Below are 20503 nucleotides of genomic sequence, written 5' to 3'. Positions count from 1 at the left end.
TGACCTGAGGATCATTTAGAGGCTTGAGAGCCCAGTTTGTGGCAGTCCATTTCAGCAGCGTAAATCAGCAGTCTGGTGGTGGGGGGGCACAATAACACACACTCCCTCTCTCTCTCTGTGAGAGGGCTGGCCATGGCTCGCCCCTCCCTCCCGAACGGCCATGGCTCGCCCCTCCCTCCCGAACGGCCATGGCTCGCCCCTCCCTCCCGAACGGCCATGGCTCGCCCCTCCCTCCTAAATGGGACCTCCTGCGTGCCTAAAGCCCATGCGCCCCAGTGCCAAGACTGTTCTAAAAGCTGTAAAACAAAATGGGCTCTGCCAGGAGTTTGGTGTCATGACTGTAATGAGCAGATTATTTGTCTGATCTCTCATGTTACAGGTCAAAAGTGGTTCAGATCTGGGGTTAATGTTGGGCACATGGGATGAGAGCACATGGGATGAGTGTCACACTGAAAATAAGGAGAAATCAGCCCTTACTGAGGAATACTGAGCTACAGAGGATAGAAGGTTAATCATATTGTTCAAAATGAGTTTCTAATAAGCATGTGAGCATAATGAAAATATACACTGTTTAGGCTACAGGAGATCCATCATGAATTGAATCTAATAAAGCAACCTTTCAGGAAGCTTTATATCAGAGTTTCCTGACTGAGCTCCTACTGGCTGTCATGGGTTACGTAAGCCTCCGTATGCTCAGAGTGTAGGACAACTCCACCCGGTGTATGAATAAAGCAACCAGACGCACGGCTGCAGCCACTGTGATTTGGGGAGGTTTTCACACGAGATGTCATAGTTCTGCAGCGCTAGCTAGCCCAACTGATATTTCAGGCTCTGCCTCATTAGAAAGAGAGGAAGCATCCTCCATGAATGGAAAACCAGCCTTTACAAAAAAAGTTTAATTAGTGAAGACTGGTGGAAGAGAAATGCACATTTGCCTCCAGCCCACAGCCTCATGGGCGAAATGTAACGGTACTCTTCTAGAGATGGCTTCAGGAAGCAAACACCACACACACACAGAGTAAGTATGGTATCCATGGCCAGGCTTGATAGGCAGTGTCCGTGGAAATCACAGTCACACACTCCACCAGGCTGGGGTCTCCAGCCCCGTCCAACAGGGGCACCATCAGACAATGCCTGCAATTACACCCCAACCCTCCCGCCCCATCTTTCACAACAAACAAGGAAAATGATGAAAGAAAAGTGGAGAAGGAAAGGGCAGATTGAGAATACACATGTGTATGTGCCCACGAGGGAGTGTGTATGAGCATGTGTGTGTCTAAAGCATGTATTAAAGGGAGCCTGTAGAAGCCTGCTCCCAGATGCTGGCTAATTTAGTTGGGGAATAGCTGGCTGTCCTTCAGGTGAAGGGACAGAGATTGGTCTCAATATGAGATCATAAAAAAGACATCACAGAATCTCACAGCACCTCCAGCCGTTCTTCATGGGTCTCGTTAGACAACACACACACACACACACACACACACACACACACACACACACACACACACACACACACACACACACACACACACACACACAAATGACATTGACAAAGACAGAATAGTGTGCATACAGCACACCAGTTCACGCCACACACTGAATCAGTTATTGTGCTTTAATGCAGCTCTGTGTCTCTGACAGAGTGGATAACCTAGGCCATCTGTAAAGAGTGATACATGGCCAAGCCCCCTGTACCAGTGTGTCCCTCCCTTTCCATCCAGATCCAGCTGACTCCCCCAGTCCTCCATCACTCTCCCAGTGTCAGTGGCAGGGCCCCGACATCAGCAGCTGTTCCCCTTGGCTGTCCCAGCAGCCCCTCTCCAGGCTGGGCCCATCAGGCTGAAGGAGCGGGAACTCACACTACTCCATGGAGACCCAATTAAAAGGGACGGAACTCGGCAATAGAAGCAGAATCACAGGGAGATGCAGAGTTGCGGCTTTAATTGAAGATGTGTTTTTACGCTCTTGCACTCTCTCTCACTCGCTCTTCTTCAGGCCACCATTGCCACTTTACTTCTCTCTGATGAAACCGAGGGATGAAGGGAAGAGACACACAGGGGAGCTACAGTGGGGAGTTGAACACACACATATCTGTTTGTGGGAAAGGCAAAGAGCTCTGTGGTACCCGGGTTTGGGAGATGCAATCGTAAAAAGTAGCATCAGAATAGTGCAATGGATCTGTAAGAATCACATTAGACAGCATGTAGAGGGAAAAAAACCTTTTAATTAAAACTATACATGGCTTTTCTCTTAATGCACATTTGTCTACCTCTGCAGTAGAGTTCCTTCCATGTTAATTAGTACTGTAGTTAATCCGAAATTGAAGAGACCCAAACTGTCAGGTCACATTGTAAACAATAGGACCCAACGGTAGTCTGTGGGACATTTTGAGCTGCTCTCTCTCCTAGCTAAAATGTTCCCAAGGTACTAATTGGCCTAATTTACGCAGGTCTTTCTTCGAATTGCCAGTTTCTTTATAGTTTTATATATTAGCCCTGACAAGTGTCAGCAGAACTCCACATTTGCTTTACAGGGAAAGCAAAAATGAAAATAAATGACTTAATCAATATAATTCAAGGGGTTAAGTAAAGACGGTAGCATTGTGAAGTCTACAGTACCTTCATGGGATATTAAACATCATTTGAAAGGAGAATAAAAGTTCAAGCACTTAGCCAGCCGCAAAGTGAGCCCAACTTCTCTCCTTTACATTATTTAAGATATGCTCCATCATTTTATCAATCTATCGATCTCCCACCAGAAAGATGAAAATGGAAAAATAATGAGACCGATGAATGCTGTGTAAAGAACTTCAATGTGTGAAATGTAATTATCTGTGCTGAAAAAGTGTTGGCTGTTTTCTAAAACAAGCAGTTAATATTTTTCCCTCTCTGCATATTTTAATTACCAGATCAATCAAACTACATACAGCGGTGCTTTCACAAGAAAGTCTAAATGAAAAACAATAGATTTACTTTAAAGTCTTGGCTTCTTTTGAAGTCTAAATTAAAATTTCAGGTACCTTTAGGAGTGCCTTCTTCAGAAAAGTTGTGATATTTAATTAGTGTGTTTAGATTCTGCTGAAATTAAACTTCACAGCCCAACATAATGTGAAATGAAAACTACAGGATACAGACTTCTGCAGGGGAACAGACAAACAGAATTAAAATCTCTTCAACACTACATGGGAGGACCTCGTCTTCTGACAGCAGCCCATGTTCTGTATGTGACTACACTGCAACTGGTTTGATCTCTAGCTGTGTATCTGTAAGAAGATTTGCTCTCCGTCTCTGACTGCATCTGCGTCTGTGACTGACTGGGTCTTGGGCTCAGTGGCTGTGTAGCACTGACTTTGGTCCTGAAATCACAGCATCACGTCACGGAATTGGCGGAGCAGCTCCCCTGTTCTGCCTTTTCTTCCTCACATGGGGTTTTCCTGGTTGTACAAGTGCTGACGTTTATTTCTCCTGGCATGTCCTCGCCGGAACAGAGCCACCGATTTCACACATTTTTATTGGCTAATTCGACTGTGCACTTGCCAGCAGCGGAGAGGGAGCCAGCTAGGAGTCAGAACATCCCAAGAACACAACTGCTTTACTCTGCTTTGCTCTCAGACTGGGATCCCTTGGGGAGCCTAATGCCTGTCTCATAACAAGTCAGTTGACCATTTCAAGCTGGAGCTGGGGCTGGAGTTAGGCGTCTCAGAGACTGCCTGTTAGATGAGAGGAGAGAGTTACTGTGGTTCTTTCAAAGATTGCCTGTTTATCAAGGGGTGAGTAAAGGAGTCTGAGGAGTGGCTGTTAAGGTGGTGGGAGGTTTACAGAGAGTGGATGTATGGGCAGTCGGATGCCCAATAACAGCAGCACATCACCGTCGTCAAACATGGCTAACATTTGCACAGCAGCATTACTCAGATATGAAGTCTCTTGGCTCAGAGGTTAGTGCTGTCAGGACTGTGGAAATGAATCCTAGCACCACAGAGCACAATGTGCTAAAACTCATCAATTCCACATGGCTAGAGAGGCAAGTGCCTATTTATAACATCACGCCTCTCTCTCTTTACCTGGTGTGCATCCCTATATCTAAACACGCTCCCATAATGATGAATGTCTCCAACTGGGATGTGCAGACAGGGCATCAGTCAGTACAGGAAAACAAACACACCGAAACACAACCACATCCCAACGCGTCCTCACACACACAACCCTGAGACGTGTAATGAGACTAACGCTGGGAGTCTGATGGAGGATGAGGGATTCCAGCCCAAACACAACCCAGTCAAAACATCAGTCAAGAAGGATGAGACAAGTCTGGAACAGTCATGTAGCTTTGTGTATTCACTCTGGGTTTAATCTTCTGTGACATGTCCCGACTCCCTTGTCTCTGTGTATGGACTTCAAATTAGCAGAGCAGCAGCACTAATTGTGACCAGTGTCAAAGGCAGCAGCAGAGAGAGAAGACTGTTCCGCAGGACAGACTGCATGGATGAACTGGGCTGAGGGACATTATGTTATTATGTCTAACCCAAGAACCTCTGGTAAATAAATGTGATTTGACTGAATAACGTGTTATTTTACTCTACCAGCTACTGTAATGTAGCTATACTAATGGTGTTAATAAAAAAAGCAAAGAGACAAAACAAATACAGTACAGTATGTCTTTAATGGGAGCACTATTGCTGCCTCAGGTGGGGCCCTTAAATGTGAGCTCCTATTGGTGCAGAGAACCCCACACTCTCCCCAATGTAGATGACACAAGTGATAAACCAGGAGACAGGGAAAGAGAGAAAGAAAGAGAGGGGGAGAGAGATAGCAAGAGGGAGAGGGGGAGAGAGAGAGTGTCACTGGTTTACATGGCCCCTGCAGTCCATTATATTCCCAACAATAGGTTGGAGGTGTGGTGTGTGCTGTTCATACCTAATGGCCTGGAGTTCCTGTATGGGCCTAGGCTGACTGGCTCAATGAGCCTGAGACAGACAGCAGACAGAGACAGCATTAGAACCACCTCAGCAGCTCAGCACACAGGCATGACAATAGACATGGTTGAGAGGGATAGATCCAGCAACACAGAGTTGGAGTGAGTCAGATCCAGAGATATCTCGTATCTCACAGCTACATCTTAATGCAGATGTTCTGGAGATATGTGAATGTGGAATTTTAGTGAGGGGAGTTTCTAGGTATCAAATTGTGCTGTGCTGTACTTAGTGACAGCTTCGCCACTGTTCCAAACCTCACCTTTAGAGACAACTGCATTGAGATGAGGACTCTACGAACCAATCCAAACCCACCGACCCATGATACCCATCTGATCAGCCTATATGCACCTAATAACCAACCAATTTAGTCCATAATGAAGATCTGTCTTCATTGAGTCGTTAAAGCGGGAGCATCACCACTGTATTTCACAAACGGCACAGTCCCTCATCTATGAAAGTGCCATAGGACACTGACAATTAGACAAGGAAAAGCTTTATGACCGTTAGACTCACCGCCGCGGCGCTCTTGCCACCGGCAGGACAGCCAGGAGCTTTTTTGTGTAGAAAAGTAATTATGAAGCCTCTCGTAATGACAAGGAGGAAACTAGTGTCATAACACACACCACCTTTTATCACAGTGCCATAATGAACCATCATTCTTTACTCTTTGATTCATTCCACTATTCATAACATATTTAGACCTTCAAGACAAATTATAATTTCCTTCAAGAATTAATCAAAAACAGGAAGGACTGGTGTCCTCTCGATGGATGATCAAAGACTGTGTGTCTACCTAGCTAGCGGCAATGCTGCCCGCTCTGCTCTGTATGGGTTCAGGCTCTGGGCTCAGGGTTCATGGGCAGGTCTGCAACAGGGGACTGATAGACTGGTGTCTCTGCAAGACATTAGTTTCATATCAGCTGATACATTCAGTACTTCCGAAGTCTACCGTGATTGGAAAGCATTGAAATGTACATACATAGCATGATTATTAATGGAGCTTGATTTAAAACCACATCTACACTGAACAAAAATATAAACTTAACATGTAGTGTTGGTCCCACGTTTTGTGAGCCGAAAATAAAAGATCCCCACATTTTTCCAAATGCACAAAAAGCTTATTTCTCTAAAATGTTGTGCACAAATTTGTTTACATCCCTGTTAGTGAGCATTTCTCCTTTGCCAAGATAATCCATCCACCTGACATGTGTGGCTTATCAAGAAGCTGACAGCAGGAATGCTGACTGCAGGCATGTCCACCAGACCTGTTGCCAGAGATTGAATGTTCATTGCTCTACCATAAGTCGCCTCCAACGCCGTTTTAGAGAATTTGGCAGTACATCCAACCGGCCTCACAACCGCAGACTACGAGTAACCAAGCTAGCCCAGGACCTCCACATCCAGCTTCTTCACCTGCGGGATCGTCTGAGACCAGCCACCTGGACAGCTGATGAAACTGTGGGTTTGCACAACCAAATAATTTCTGCACAGAAACCATCTCAGGGAAGCTCATCTGCATACTCGTCGTCCTCATCAGGGTCTTGACCTGACTGCAGTTCGGCCTCGTAACCGACCACGACGGCCTCGCAACCGACCACAACGAGATCCTGATGCCCATTGTCGTGCCATTCATCTGCCGTCATCACCTCATGTTTCAGCATGATAATGCACAGCCCCATGTCGCAAGGACCTGTACACAATTCCTGGAAGCTGAACATGTCCCAGTTCTTCCATGGCCTGCATACTCAGACATGTCACCCATTGAGCATGTTTGGGATGCTCTGGATCGACGTGTCCGACAGCGTGTTCCGGTTCCCGCCAATATCCAGAAACTTTGCATAGCCATTGAAGAGGAGTGGGACAACATTCCACAAGCCACAATCAACAGCCTCATCAATTCTATTTGTAGGAGATGTGTCATGCTGCATGAGGCAAAATGGTGGGCACACCATTTGCACACTGATTTTCTTACTGTGGAATGCAGGGTTTGGTCTTCGCCAGGCATAAATGGGACCCATGTCATCCAAAAAGTTATACTTTTGAATCATCTGTCCATATAACATTCTTCCAAGAGTCTTGATGTGCTTCCAGGTGCTGGGCAAACTTGAGTCAACTTTTTGGATGACATGGGTCGCAAACACTGGATTCCACAGTAAGAACCTCATACCAACGGTCAAGCATGGTGATAACATTAGTAGTGTGATGGTTTGAGGTTGCTTTGCTGCCTCAGGACCTGGACGACATGCCTTAATAGAAGGATTCATGAATTCTGCTCTGTATCAAATAGCCTGCCCTTCTCCGGTAGAATTATCTGTCTGTGAGCTGACAGCTGGGTCATGCAGCAAGACAATAATCCAAAACACACAATCAAGTCTACATGGCTAAAAATCAAAATGGCTACAAAGCAACAAATGTAAAGTTTTGGAATGGCCTCGTCAAAGTCCAGACCTAATAATACCAATTGAGATGTTGTGGCAGGACTTAAAACAGGCAGTTCATGCTTGAAAAGCCATTAATGTCGCTGAGTTAAATCAGTTCTGCATGCAAGCGTGGGCCAAAATTCCTCCACAGCGATGTGAAACTGTTCAACAACTACAGGAAGCATTTGGTTGCAGTCATTGCAGCCAATTTTGGCACAACAGGTTATTGAATGTAAGGGAGCAAGTACTTTCTCACACAGGGGAATTGGGTGTTGCGTAACTTTGTTAATTAATTAAATAAAAACTCAGGTTCCCTTTATTTAATACTAGGTTTTGGATGATGATCTGATAACATTTAGTATCAAAAATATGCAAAAATAGAGAAAATCAGAAAAGGGGCAAAAACGTTTTTCCGGCACTGTATCTGCTATTGACTTAAAGAGATGTATGATTATCTCCTTTCTATACATTTAATTTACTACTAGAGTATGAATAACATCACCACAACCTCAGGGAAAGAGATGGCACAGATAGAATCAAAGACAGGTGTCCACCATCCAACCCCAACCCCCAGTCAGCAGTGTGTTAAAAGCTGTTTGATGGTTTGGATGTCTAGTCAGCTCCATTGTACCTTTCTGGCTGATAATGAGGGCCAATAATGATTCCCGAGCTCGAGGGGTTAATGGCATGTAACCGGCAGAGCCGCTAATTACACGTTACAAACTATTTATCAGATTCTCCATCTGCGCAACTCAAGCACCACAACTCTCATTGTGCACGCTAAATTACTCCTCGGATTATCATTGTAAAGCAAGTTTCCGTAATTAGGAGCCCGGGCTGCTGTTTTCTTTTTCTGAGTAGGCTGCTGAACGACATCAAGAGAAGAGGGGGAAAATTAGATGACTGGTTCATTTTGGCCTGACATCCCAATACAGAGCCAGTATCTACAATATCTGGCATCTATAGTATCTAGCTGTATGAAGATTAATCTAGCCACACAGGAATCCACAGCCAACAGATTCCAGAATTCCGTCACAGTTTTTTGTTGAGAATATGAGACCTCAGGGGGATTTACACTCTAGAATGAGAGAGAGGTATAAATTGCCTCTTGGATCCTTGGTGGAGTCTACAATACCATATAGTCAGATTGCAACGGAAGGTTGTGTGAAAGTTGTGCGAACAGTGGAAGGTTGTGTGAAAGTTGTGTGAACAGAGGAAGGTTGTGTGAAAGTTGTGTGAACAGTGGAAAGTTGTGTGAACAGTGGAAGGTTGTGTGAACAGCGTGTGGAACAGAGAGGCTCAGTCCAAAAGGCCTCTCTCTCCTGCCATCGGTTATTTGAGAAATAACTGTCATATCCCCCAGCCCCAAAGGTGTGCCGGAGACCATGGAGACACGTACCATCTCATCTGTCTCTGCAGTACATTTTATTAAAATTACCTTCATTATAAGACAGTGTTCATTATAAAACCAAAAACGCTGGTCTCCCAGGGCCCAGTGGATTAATAAGGACAGCGGTGTATTTTAAGCTGTAAACTCCTCACTGTCCTTAATCTCCTTCCCACTTCACAAGGCCAAATTAACACCTCTCCCCAGCTCTGACGGGACCTCATTAGCAAACTTCCAGGGAAGGAAAGAGAAGAGGAATGAAAAAGAAGGAGAAGAAGAAGGAGGGACGCGACCAATGACAGCCACCAGCTCTGGGATTAACCCTTTGTGGTACTTCAGCGCTGTAGAAACTAGGTCGTTGTCGACGTGTTTCTAATCAGTCGCCTGGTTAGCGATAATTAGAAGCCAGGATCGGACGAGGGAAGAGAGAGAAAGTGGGAGGGGTACATTGAAATGAAACAGAAAAGAAAGAGAACCTGTCATGTCGCAAACACTTCAAAGGCAGAGACTTCTCTTTTAAAAGTGGCATGATGAGGATCCAAATACCAAGAGGGATTCCTCCGAGCCTCAGGGTGTGTTTGTCTGTGTGCCTCTTATAGACACACACACACACACACACACACACACACACACTTCTGGCTCAAACTCCACCTTTACGGTACAGCTGTAGGGGAGTTTTAGTGTATCCCAAAACACACAGCCAAACAAGCTCCTGCAACTACACCTCCTCCTTACTGTATTTCACCCCTGAAGCAGCAGGTATAACTCCCACAGCTTTACTCTAAGGCCTGGCTGACTACTGTGGGTAAAGTTCACAAGCCTCCGCAAGCTGTTTGACATTAAGCAGGAAGGTCAAAATGTACCAGAAAACACAAGGGGTTTCATTCATTTATGATTATGCATAGTGAGATTGATTGTATGTACATTAGTATATTTTACTTTTCAAATCTGTGTTCTATAATATGGAAGTTTGATAAGAGAGATCCAAAGTAACAGTGAAGACCTTGCATCCTTCAAGACCGATACCTCTGGAGAAAACTTTAATATTATATTTCATTATCAGTCATCTACTTTATTTACTTTCTAAACATCTATATTCCCTGTTGTCAAACATCAATAGTGCTCAAATGAATCCCCTAGGTTAATGTTTGCAGTGGTAGAAAAAGTACTAAATTGTCTTACTTGAGTAAAAGTAAAGATAGCTTAAAAGAAAATGACTCAAGTAAAAGTCACCCAATAAAATCCTACTTGAGTAAGTCTAAAATTATCTGGTTTAGAATATACTTAAGTATCAAAAGTAAATGTAATTGCTAAAATATACTTAAGTATTAAAAGTAAAATCATTTAAAATTCCTTATGTTAAGCAAACCAGACAGCACCGTTTTCTTGTTGTTTAAATGTACCGATAGTGAGGGGCACTCCCACACTCACATTGTTTAGTGAGTCCGCCAGATCAGAGGCAGTAGGGATGACCAGAGATGTTCTCTTGACAAGTGTGTGAATTTTGGGTGTCAGGGAAAATGTATGGAGTAAAAAGTACATCATTTTCTTTAGGAATGTAGTGAAGTAAAAGTAACTTGTCAAAAATATAAATAGTAAAGTACAGATACCCCAAAAAAGTACTTTCGTAATACTTTCAAATATTTTTACTGCATGTTTGCACAACAAAGATATGGCAGGGCCCTTTTGATATTTTTGTGTCTGTGCCTTTGAGGTCACAGCCATTCAATTGGCCTTGACATCAACCTTACATAGCAGCAGCATTGAATACAATAACTCCAGCCAAAACAGACTGCTGCTTTGGCCTAGCTATTTACAAAACTTTTTTTTAAACAAGTAGACTATGATAATAAATGAGAACCAAACAATCCATGGAGTTATCATATTTAGTAATCCAGCTTTCAGGTTACCTTTCAAAATGGTGAGTTGAGGAGAGAGAGGGAGACTGGAAACATTATTTGCAGTATCATTTCAATATGCCTCTACTTTGTGTACCATAACGCAGCTCACAAATGTGATTTATGACCTTGGTTTAATGGCTAGAGCAGAGCCTTGTTAGGTATCAGATGACTTTTTCAATATGGCAGCGTCAGAGAGGGCACTAAGAATGCACAATCCCAACAGGAAATGAGGGCTTGTCTCAGCCAAGATAATATGAGCAATCAGATACAGTATCTGATCATCTAATGGCACCTACTCCACTTTGACAGAAAAGGCATCAGTCAATAAGCATAACATGAAAACTGGGTCCTCCTTACACTTGGCCATGAATGTCTTTCCCTGCTACCCTATCATCCATCCTTACAGTGCTTTGTGTCAGAATGTAATTGGTAAAGTGTCTGTAAATCATGTCAAAGCCCCACTGGCAAAACATAGGCAAGGAGATGTCAACTCACCTGGGCTTGAAAACTCTTGAGGACAGGAGCCACCATCTCCCGCACTTCCTGAATACAGATAAACAGAACCAAGGTTTACCATTTTTGAGACAGTAGAAGCTCCATCTAACTAGGGACCAATTGCCCTGTTGAGAACAGGGGAAGACTTCTACTGCACCTTGTATTATAATTTGTCTCAATAGTATTGAATATACTAACTTGTTATGGACAACTTTAAGATGAGGAAGACTGTCAAATGCTGTTTGATCCCAGATGTATTTTTCTTTAGCCAAATTTCAGCAGAAGAAGCAACGTCCCTGGTTTGGATTGATTTGCGAGGGAGGGAGGTGGAGGAGGAAGGGGGGGTTAAAAGTGGGGAGTGTAAGTGGGGATTTCCTGCTTGTATTAGCTCAGACTCCAGCTTCTCCCTTCCTCCTGGCTTTCAGTGAGCGCCAGGTAGAGGGACTGGGCTGCCTGTGTGGACAACCTGATCCTGCCATCTGCACCTGTATTATACTGACAAGATTACAGCATACTCTCCACACTCTCAACCAGGGATAGGGGCTCTGCAGTCTGACTCTGGGAGATCCTAGGAACCCTGGCTGTGACCCTAGTGGTACTGCACATACACTGGCCTTAAACAACACCTAACTATAAACCACATATTTTAATTTAAATGTTAGGGAGGAGGCAAGGGGTAGGAGGTAGGGAGGAGGCAAGGGATAGGAGGTAGGGAGGAGGCAGGGGGTAGGGAGGAGGCAGGGGGTAGGGAGGAGGCAGGGGGTATGAGGTAGGGAGGAGGCAGGGGGTAGGGAGGAGGAAGGGGGTATGAGGTAGGGAGGAGGCAGGGGGTATGAGGTAGGGAGGAGGCAGGGGGTAGGAGGCAGGGAGGAGGCAGGGTGTAGGAGTTAGGGAGGAGGCAGGGAGGAGGCAGGGTGTAGTGGGTGGGAGAAGGAAGTGTTTAAGGAGGAGGCAGGGTGTAGGAGGTAGGGAGGAGGCAGGGTGTAGTGGGTAGGGAGGAGGCAAGGGTTAGGAGGTAGGGAGGAGTTAGGGTGTAGGGAGGAGGCAGGGTGTAGGGAGGAGGCAGGGTGTAGTGGGTAGGGAGGAGGCAAGGGTTAGGAGGTAGGGAGGAGTTAGGGTGTAGGGAGGAGGCAGGGTGTAGGGAGGAGGCAGGGGGTAGTGGGTAGGGAGGAGGCAGGGTTTAAGGAGGAGGCAGGGTGTAGGGGGTAGGGAGGAGGCAGGGTGTAGTGGGTAGGGAGGAGGCAAGGGTTAGGAGGTAGGGAGGAGTTAGGGTGTAGGGAGGAGGCAGGGTGTAGGAGGTAGGGAGGAGGCAGGGTGTAGGAGGTAGGGAGGAGGCAGGGTGTAGGAGGTAGGGAGGAGCCAGGGTGTAGGGGGTAGGGAGGAGCCAGGGTGTAGGGGGTAGGGAGGAGGCAAGGGGTAGGAGGTAGGGAGGAGGCAGGGGGTAGGGAGGAGGCAGGGTGTAGGGGGTAGGGAGGAGGCAGGGGGTAGAGGGTAGGGAGGAGGCAGGGGGTAGGGAGGAGGCAGGGGGTAGGGAGGAGGCAGGGGGCAGGGGGTAGTGAGGAGGCAGGGGGTAGTGAGGAGGCAGGGGGTAGTGAGGAGGCAGGGTGTAGAGTGTAGGGAGGAGGCAGGGGGTAGGGGGTAGGGAGGAGGCAAGGGGTAGGGGGTAGGGAGGAGGCAGGGTGTAGGAGGTAGGGAGGAGGCAGGGCGTAGGGAGGAGGCAGGGGGTAGGGAGGAGGCAGGGTGTAGAGTGTAGGGAGGAGGCAGGGTGTAGTGGGTAGGGAGGAGGCAAGGGGTGGCGGGTAGGGAGGAGGCAAGGGGTAGGGGGTAGGGAAGAGGCAAGGGGTAGGAGGTAGGGAGGAGGCAGGGTGTAGGGAGGAGGCAGGGTGTAGGGAGGAGGCAGGGTGTAGGGGGTGGGGAGGAGGCAGGGTGTAGGGAGGAGGCAGGGTGTAGGGAGGAGGCAGGGTGTAGGGAGGAGGCAGGGTGTAGGGAGGAGGCAGGGTGTAGGGAGGAGGCAGGTTGTAGGGAGGAGGCAGGGTGTAGGGAGGTAGGGAGGAGGCAGGGTGTAGTGGGTAGGGAGGAGGCAGGGTATAGGGAGGAGGCAGGGTGTAGGGAGGTAGGGAGGAGGCTGGGTGTAGTGGGTAGGGAGGAGGCAGTGGGTAGGGAGGAGGCAGGGTGTAGGGAGGAGGCAGGGTGTAGGGAGGAGGCAGGGTGTAGGGAGGAGGCAGGGTGTAGTGGGTAGGGAGGAGGCAGGGGGTAGGAGGTAGGGAGGAGGCAGGGTATAGGGAGGAGGCAGGGTGTAGGAGGAGGCAGGGTGTAGGGGGTAGGGAGGAGGCAGGGTGTAGTGGGTAGGGAGGAGGCAGGGTGTAGTGGGTAGGGAGGAGTTAGGGTGTAGGGAGGAGGCAGGGTGTAGGGAGGAGGCAGGGTGTAGGGAGGAGGCAGGGTGTAGTGGGTAGGGAGGAGGCAAGGGTTAGGAGGTAGGGAGGAGTTAGGGTGTAGGGAGGAGGCAGGGTGTAGGGAGGAGGCAGGGGGTAGTGGGTAGGGCGGAGGCAGGGTTTAAGGAGGAGACAGGGTGTAGGGGGTAGGGAGGAGGCAGGGTGTAGTGGGTAGGGAGGAGGCAAGGGTTAGGAGGTAGGGAGGAGTTAGGGTGTAGGGAGGAGGCAGGGTGTAGGGAGGAGGCAGGGTGTAGGGAGGAGGCAGGGTGTAGGAGGTAGGGAGGAGGCAGGGTGTAGGAGGCAGGGTGTAGGAGGTAGGGAGGAGCCAGGGTGTAGGGGGTAGGGAGGAGGCAAGGGTTAGGAGGTAGGGAGGAGTTAGGGTGTAGGGAGGAGGCAGGGTGTAGGGAGGAGGCAGGGTGTAGTGGGTAGGGAGGAGGCAAGGGTTAGGAGGTAGGGAGGAGTTAGGGTGTAGGGAGGAGGCAGGGTGTAGGGAGGAGGCAGGGGGTAGTGGGTAGGGAGGAGGCAGGGTTTAAGGAGGAGGCAGGGTGTAGGGGGTAGGGAGGAGGCAGGGTGTAGTGGGTAGGGAGGAGGCAGGGTATAGGGAGGAGGCAGGGTGTAGGAGGAGGCAGGGTGTAGGAGGAGGCAGGGTGTAGGGGGTAGGGAGGAGGCAGGGTGTAGTGGGTAGGGAGGAGGCAAGGGTTAGGAGGTAGGGAGGAGTTAGGGTGTAGGGAGGAGTTAGGGTGTAGGGAGGAGGCAGGGTGTAGTGGGTAGGGAGGAGGCAAGGGTTAGGAGGTAGGGAGGAGTTAGGGTGTAGGGAGGAGGCAGGGTGTAGGGAGGAGGCAGGGGGTAGTGGGTAGGGAGGAGGCAGGGTTTAAGGAGGAGGCAGGGTGTAGGGGGTAGGGAGGAGGCAGGGTGTAGTGGGTAGGGAGGAGGCAAGGGTTAGGAGGTAGGGAGGAGTTAGGGTGTAGGGAGGAGGCAGGGTGTAGGGAGGAGGCAGGGTGTAGGGAGGAGGCAGGGTGTAGGAGGTAGGGAGGAGGCAGGGTGTAGGAGGTAGGGAGGAGGCAGGGTGTAGGAGGTAGGGAGGAGCCAGGGTGTAGGGGGTAGGGAGGAGGCAGGGTGTAGGGGGTAGGGAGGAGGCAAGGGGTAGGAGGTAGGGAGGAGGCAGGGGGTAGGGAGGAGGCAGGGGGTAGGGGGTAGGGAGGAGGCAGGGGGTAGGGAGGAGGCAGGGGGTAGGGAGGAGGCAGGGGGCAGGGGGTAGGGAGGAGGCAGGGGGTAGGGAGGAGGCAGGGTGTAGAGTGTAGGGAGGAGGCAGGGGGTAGGGGGTAGGGAGGAGGCAAGGGGTAGGGGGTAGGGAGGAGGCAGGGTGTAGGAGGTAGGGAGGAGGCAGGGCGTAGGGAGGAGGCAGGGGGTAGGGAGGAGGCAGGGTGTAGAGTGTAGGGAGGACGCAGGGGTAGGGGGTAGGGAGGAGGCAAGGGGTAGGGGGTAGGGAGGAGGCAGGGTGTAGTGGGTAGGGAAGGAGGCAAGGGGTAGGGAGGAGGCAAGGGGTAGGGGGTAGGGAAGAGGCAAGGGGTAGGAGGTAGGGAGGAGGCAGGGTGTAGGGAGGAGGCAGGGTGTAGGGGGTGGGGAGGAGGCAGGGTGTAGGGAGGAGGCAGGGTGTAGGGAGGAGGCAGGGTGTAGGGAGGAGGCAGGTTGTAGGGAGGAGGCAGGGTGTAGGGAGGTAGGGAGGAGGCAGGGTGTAGTGGGTAGGGAGGAGGCAGGGTATAGGGAGGAGGCAGGGTGTAGGGAGGTAGGGAGGAGGCAGTGGGTAGGGAGGAGGCAGGGTGTAGGGAGGAGGCAGGGTGTAGGGAGGAGGCAGGGTGTAGGGAGGAGGCAGGGTGTAGGGAGGAGGCAGGGTGTAGTGGGTAGGGAGGAGGCAGGGTGTAGTGGGTAGGGAGGAGGCAGGGTGTAGGAGGTAGGGGGTAGGGGGCACTAACCTCTGAGACATTTCTCTTGAACTCCCGGCTCAGCGCCACCAGGTGCTTGTGTGAGTGCTCGCTCTCTTCCTGTCGCCCTGCCAGCTCAGACGCTACTGAGTTTAACTCCCTCTATAAACACAAAAAAAGAGAGAGAGAGGAAGAGCAGCAGAGAGCGTGTGAGAGAGAGAGAGAGAGAGAGACCACTTAGAGAGGCTGCCAACAGTAATACAGTGCAGCTTAGAGTGTACATAAATAAAAATACAGTGCTGAATATTAACTATGTAATCCTTCATGATCTTATAGCGGTAATACTTACTGCAAGCCCTGGCCCATAAATAATTAAGCCAAAATAAATCCAATGCCTACAGTAGCAGAAGGCATTTTAGATAATCAGTATTTGAAATAATCAATACGCTTGCAACGGCCATGGAACTCCAGTGAGAGAGAGGCAGAGGCAGAGAGAGAGGCAGAGAGAGGAAGAGCAGAGAGAGGAAGAGCAGAGAGAGGAAGAGCAGAGAGAGGAAGAGCAGAGAGAGAGAGAGAGAGAGAGAGAGAGAGAGAATAAACAAGGCAAGCAGAGTCACGTGTGAAGGAACCAATAACCTGACAAACAACCTTATAAACAAATATGGGGCTTCCTGGAGAAATTAAGAGCTGATTTTAAGCCTAGACAAGACACAATTCAACACAACATAATTTATTTTTCCATGATTAACAGAGATCACATTGAAGCCTCTATTTCATTAAAATCTCTCTTCCACATCTTTGCATTGATTTCAGGTGGATTTTAATAACATAAATATACTGCTGGTATCTTATCTAGGCCCAGTGCTAATAACCCACATTGTCCTATTAGTGTCACAATTGCCTAAATCACAATTAATATGCCTAAATCCTTCAATACCTGGTGATACAGTACTTGCTAAAACTCCACCCTATCAACATCCACTGTACAATTCCCAGCGATCTGTGTACACAGCCATTCCTCAGACCCATGCATTTATAGCCTCACCACACCACTTGCCATTCACAAATCCAATAGCATCCATTGACTAATCATCCAATTTCCAACTCTTTCTGCAAACCAACAAAACACATCTAAAATCTTGCTACAGTACTCGTCTCCACTGACAACGTTTGTCCCCTTTAATCCCATCTCTTTTCCTGTCCTCTTGGATTTGGTTTTATTTCTTTATATGGTCTTCCCTTGTATCTGCTGGGATATAATATAAAAACTGGAGTGAGGGATTCAATTAACAGTGAATTTATATATGACGCTGGAAAATGAAATTGACTGTGTTTTAATTAATCTCCAGTCTTACTTAAAAGCAATTTAATAAATTATCACGAGCCAAAGAGAGAAAACCTAGGGACAAAACTCTAGTTCCATATTTGAAAAATGTAACTGATTCCACTTATTCCCAGTGAAAGAATTTTAACCCTTCAGTTTCATCAGATCTCGATGTAAATAGATTACTGTACTGGTCCTTGAAAGAGGCCACCTTTCTCTCTCCAAAACCAACGACAGAATGCTCCCATTGATGAGTTTTATTTGATCTCTCTTGGGGACAGTTGTGCCTTCTTAAGAAATGGGTCCTTTGCCTAAGGACTTTCTCCAAGAGTCAGAATGGATTACACTTCCCTTTGCTTATCCCATTCTCATGCATCTCAGATTGTAAATCATTTTTTTGTCAGAAACACATTCCTATTTGGTTTCCGACTGCCTGTGCTCTTATTAGCTAGTCACTGTGCTTCAGTCAGCCATTCTAACCCATATTGGATGAGACTTTTGGGGGATTTGGGACTTGGCTGTTAGGAGTGGGCTAGCCTCCAACAGATTCAAGCAGCCCTAGACCAGCAGCTAATCTGGCTGAGAGAGAATCCTGTTAGAAGTGGCTTTGTGTGGATTATAGTGCTGATTCTGAATTGCCCAGCCATTCATTGTCCATGAAGAGACTAAAGTAAAGCAAATCACATTGATGCCTCATTTCAGTCAAATTCAACACAATGTTTGGTTGCTTCTTCACATGAAGAGTCCAATAACATATGTATTTACATTGTAATTATGTGCAGTGCTTAATTTGGGCCGGAGCTGTCCGCAGCGCCATTCTGGCACTTCTCATTTTTGGGGAATTGGTTCCCGGCTCCTCTATAAAACTAAGTAGCCTATTGCAGACCCAGACGCACACACAGAAGAAAAATAATGTTGAGCAAAGCAGAATGCATTGAATGGAGAATGCCTGCCAGTGTGTGCTGCGTGTGCCAGTGCCTGCCAGTGCCTGCCAGTGTGTGCCGCGTGTGTGCCAGTGCCTGCCAGTGTGTGCCGCGTGTGTTCCAGTGCCTGCCAGTGTGTGCTGTGTGTGTGCCAGTGCCTGCCAGTGTGTGCTGCGTGTGTGCCAGTGTGTGCTGCGTGTGTGCCAGTGCCTGCCAGTGCGTGCTGCGTGTGTGCCAGTGCCTGCCAGTGTGTGCTGCGTGTGTGCCAGTGCCTGCCAGTGTGTGCTGCGTGTGTGCCAGTGTGTGTTCCAGTGCCTGCCAGTGTGTGTTGCGTGTGTGCCAGTGCCTGCCAGTGTGTGTTCCAGTGCCTGCCAGTGTGTGTTGCGTGTGTGCAGGTGCCTGCCAGTGTGTGCTGCGTATGTGCCAGTGCCTGCCAGTGTGCTACGTGTGTGCCAGTGCCTGCTAGTGTGTGCTGCGTGTGTGCCAGTGCCTGCCAGTGTGTGCTGCGTATGTGCCAGTGCCTGCCAGTGTGCTACGTGTGTGCCAGTGCCTGCTAGTGTGCTGCGTGTGTGCCAGTGCCTGCCAGTGTGTGCTGCATGTGTGCCAGTGCCTGCCAGTGTGCTGCGTGTGTGCCAGTGCCTGCCAGTGTGCTGCGTGTGTGCCAGTGCCTGCCAGTGTGTGCCAGTGTGTGCCAGTGTGCTGCGTGCCTGCCAGTGTGTACCAGTGTGTGCCAGTGTGTGCCAGTGTGTTGCGTGTGTGCTGCGTGTGTGCCAGTGTGTGCTGCGTGTATGCCAGTGTGTGCCGCGTGTGTGCCAGTGTGTGCTGCGTGTGCCAGTGTGTGCCAGTGTGTGCCAGTGCCTGCCAGTGCCTGCCAGTGTGTGATGCGTGCCTGCCAGTGTGTGCTGCGTGCCTGCCAGTGTGTGCTGCGTGCCTGCCAGTGTGTGCTGCGTGCCTGCCAGTGTGTGCTGCGTGCCTGCCAGTGTGTGCTGCGTGCCTGCCAGTGTGTGCTGCGTGCCTGCCAGTGTGTGCTGCGTGTGTGCCAGTGTGTGCTGCGTGTGTGCCAGTGTGCTGTGTGTGTTCCAGTGCCTGCCAGTGTGTGCTGCGTGTGTGCCAGTGCCTGCCAGTGTGTGCCAGTGCCTGCCAGTGTGTGTGCCAGTGCCTGCCAGTGTGTGCTGCGTGTTTGCCAGTGCCTGCCAGTGTGTGCTGCGTGTGTGCCAGTGCCTGACAGTGTGTGCTGTGTGTGCCAGTGCCTGCTAGTGCCTGCCAGTGTGTGCCAGTGCCTGCCAGTGTGTGCCAGTGCCTGCCAGTGTGTGCTGCGTGTGTGCCAGTGTGTGCTGTGTGTGTTCCAGTGCCTGCCAGTGTGTGCTGCGTGTGTGCCAGTGCCTGCCAGTGTGTGCTGCGTGTGTGCCAGTGCCTGCCAGTGTGTGCCAGTGCCTGCCAGTGTGTGCTGCGTGTTTGCCAGTGCCTGCCAGTGTGTGCTGCGTGTGTGCCAGTGCCTGCCAGTGTGTGCTGCGTGTGTGCCAGTGCCTGCCAGTGTGTGCTGCGTGTGTGCCAGTGCCTGCCAGTGTGTGCTGCGTGTGTGCCAGTGCCTGCCAGTGTGTGCTGCGTGTGTGCCAGTGCCTGCCAGTGTGTGCTGCGTGTGTGCCAGTGTGTGCCGCATGTGTGCCGCATGTGTGCCAGTGTGTGCTGCGTGCCTGCCAGTGTGTGCTGCGTGTGTGCCAGTGCGAGTGGGCCATTGCCCGAGAAGAGAGAGCGCGACATTTCAGCAGCACGTATAAAACAATGACAGACAACAGACTAACTAGATAGCCAATTCAAAACATAACATGAAGCAGTTATCGAGCTAGTTAACTATAGCTAAGCATTAATGTCTGTCGCCTTTCCACGTGCACCGTTGGAAAGCTGGGATTCCCCTCTGTCATGACTGTCCTGATCAGGTCAGACAGAGGAGGAGAGATCTAGGGGTCTGAAGATGTGGGGGTTTTATGACCCCTCACGCCCAAGGTAAATCTGAGGCCACGGACAACATCCCTTTGTCCTCTCACTATGGAGAACCAGCCTCAGAACATTAAACATGAAATAAAGGGACTTTGGAACAATGGTTTCCGTCAGCCACAATGGTGGTCATGACGATAGATGGAATATGAAAATGAATGTCATTTTTGTTTTGTTAAGGTTAATAGATGACGTTATTACGGAAACATTGTAACTGTAAGAGTTTCACTAGGATATGCTTGTTGTTTATACATTGTACGTTGTGTGGAAAATCTCAAAATCTCAAAAAAGAGAATGTTTTGGTAAAGATGAAATGTGAAGTTAGTTGTCTAAAATTGGATTTGAGTCAAATCTAGACCTTGCCTCTTAACTTGGTACGCCCAGAGAATTGCTCTAAAGGCGGATACACCCACTTCTGACCCGAGGGTATAAGACGTGAGGGAAGAATTAACATATCAGACTAAGTGACCCAAGCTGCAGCCGAGGTCTAAAAAGTCAACGAACCCAAAACTCAACCCAAGGTTGAAGACAAAGAAATCTTTTTCTACCCATGCTACTGATGAGTAGCTGTGTCTAAGCGGATGAATTCAAGCCGGACCACCTAACCTCCACTCTCCATCGAATTGTGGTATCTACACTGTTTCAGTCCTACGCTGTGAGCTCTGAGCTACAGAGCTGTCTGTCCTCAGAAGAGCCCTCCCAGAGCAAGGGCGAGGAATCAGACCAAAAGGA

The 20503-nt window shown here is 49.1% G+C and overlaps 2 protein-coding genes across 6 annotated transcripts in view; both read right to left on the bottom strand.

The window, feature by feature from the left end:
- LOC110525522 overlaps nt 1-20503 on the bottom strand; it is a 500086-nt gene that overhangs the window by 189485 nt on the left and 290098 nt on the right. The window lies entirely within an intron of this gene.
- Nucleotides 1-20503, bottom strand: part of LOC110525518 (homeobox protein cut-like 2) — a 117885-nt gene that overhangs the window by 54584 nt on the left and 42798 nt on the right. For all 5 annotated transcript variants that reach the window (XM_036979641.1, XM_036979642.1, XM_036979646.1 and 2 more), the window contains exons 2-3: nt 15581-15691; nt 11176-11223 (exon numbers count right to left, since the gene is read on the bottom strand). In XM_036979641.1, coding sequence (XP_036835536.1) covers nt 11176-11223; nt 15581-15691 — 159 coding nt within the window. The remainder of the gene's footprint in view (nt 1-11175; nt 11224-15580; nt 15692-20503) is intronic.

This window comes from Oncorhynchus mykiss, chromosome 6 (genome assembly GCF_013265735.2).
Source record: "Oncorhynchus mykiss isolate Arlee chromosome 6, USDA_OmykA_1.1, whole genome shotgun sequence".
Taxonomy (NCBI): Eukaryota; Metazoa; Chordata; class Actinopteri; order Salmoniformes; family Salmonidae; genus Oncorhynchus; species Oncorhynchus mykiss.
This window is presented reverse-complemented; position numbering and strand designations above follow the sequence as displayed.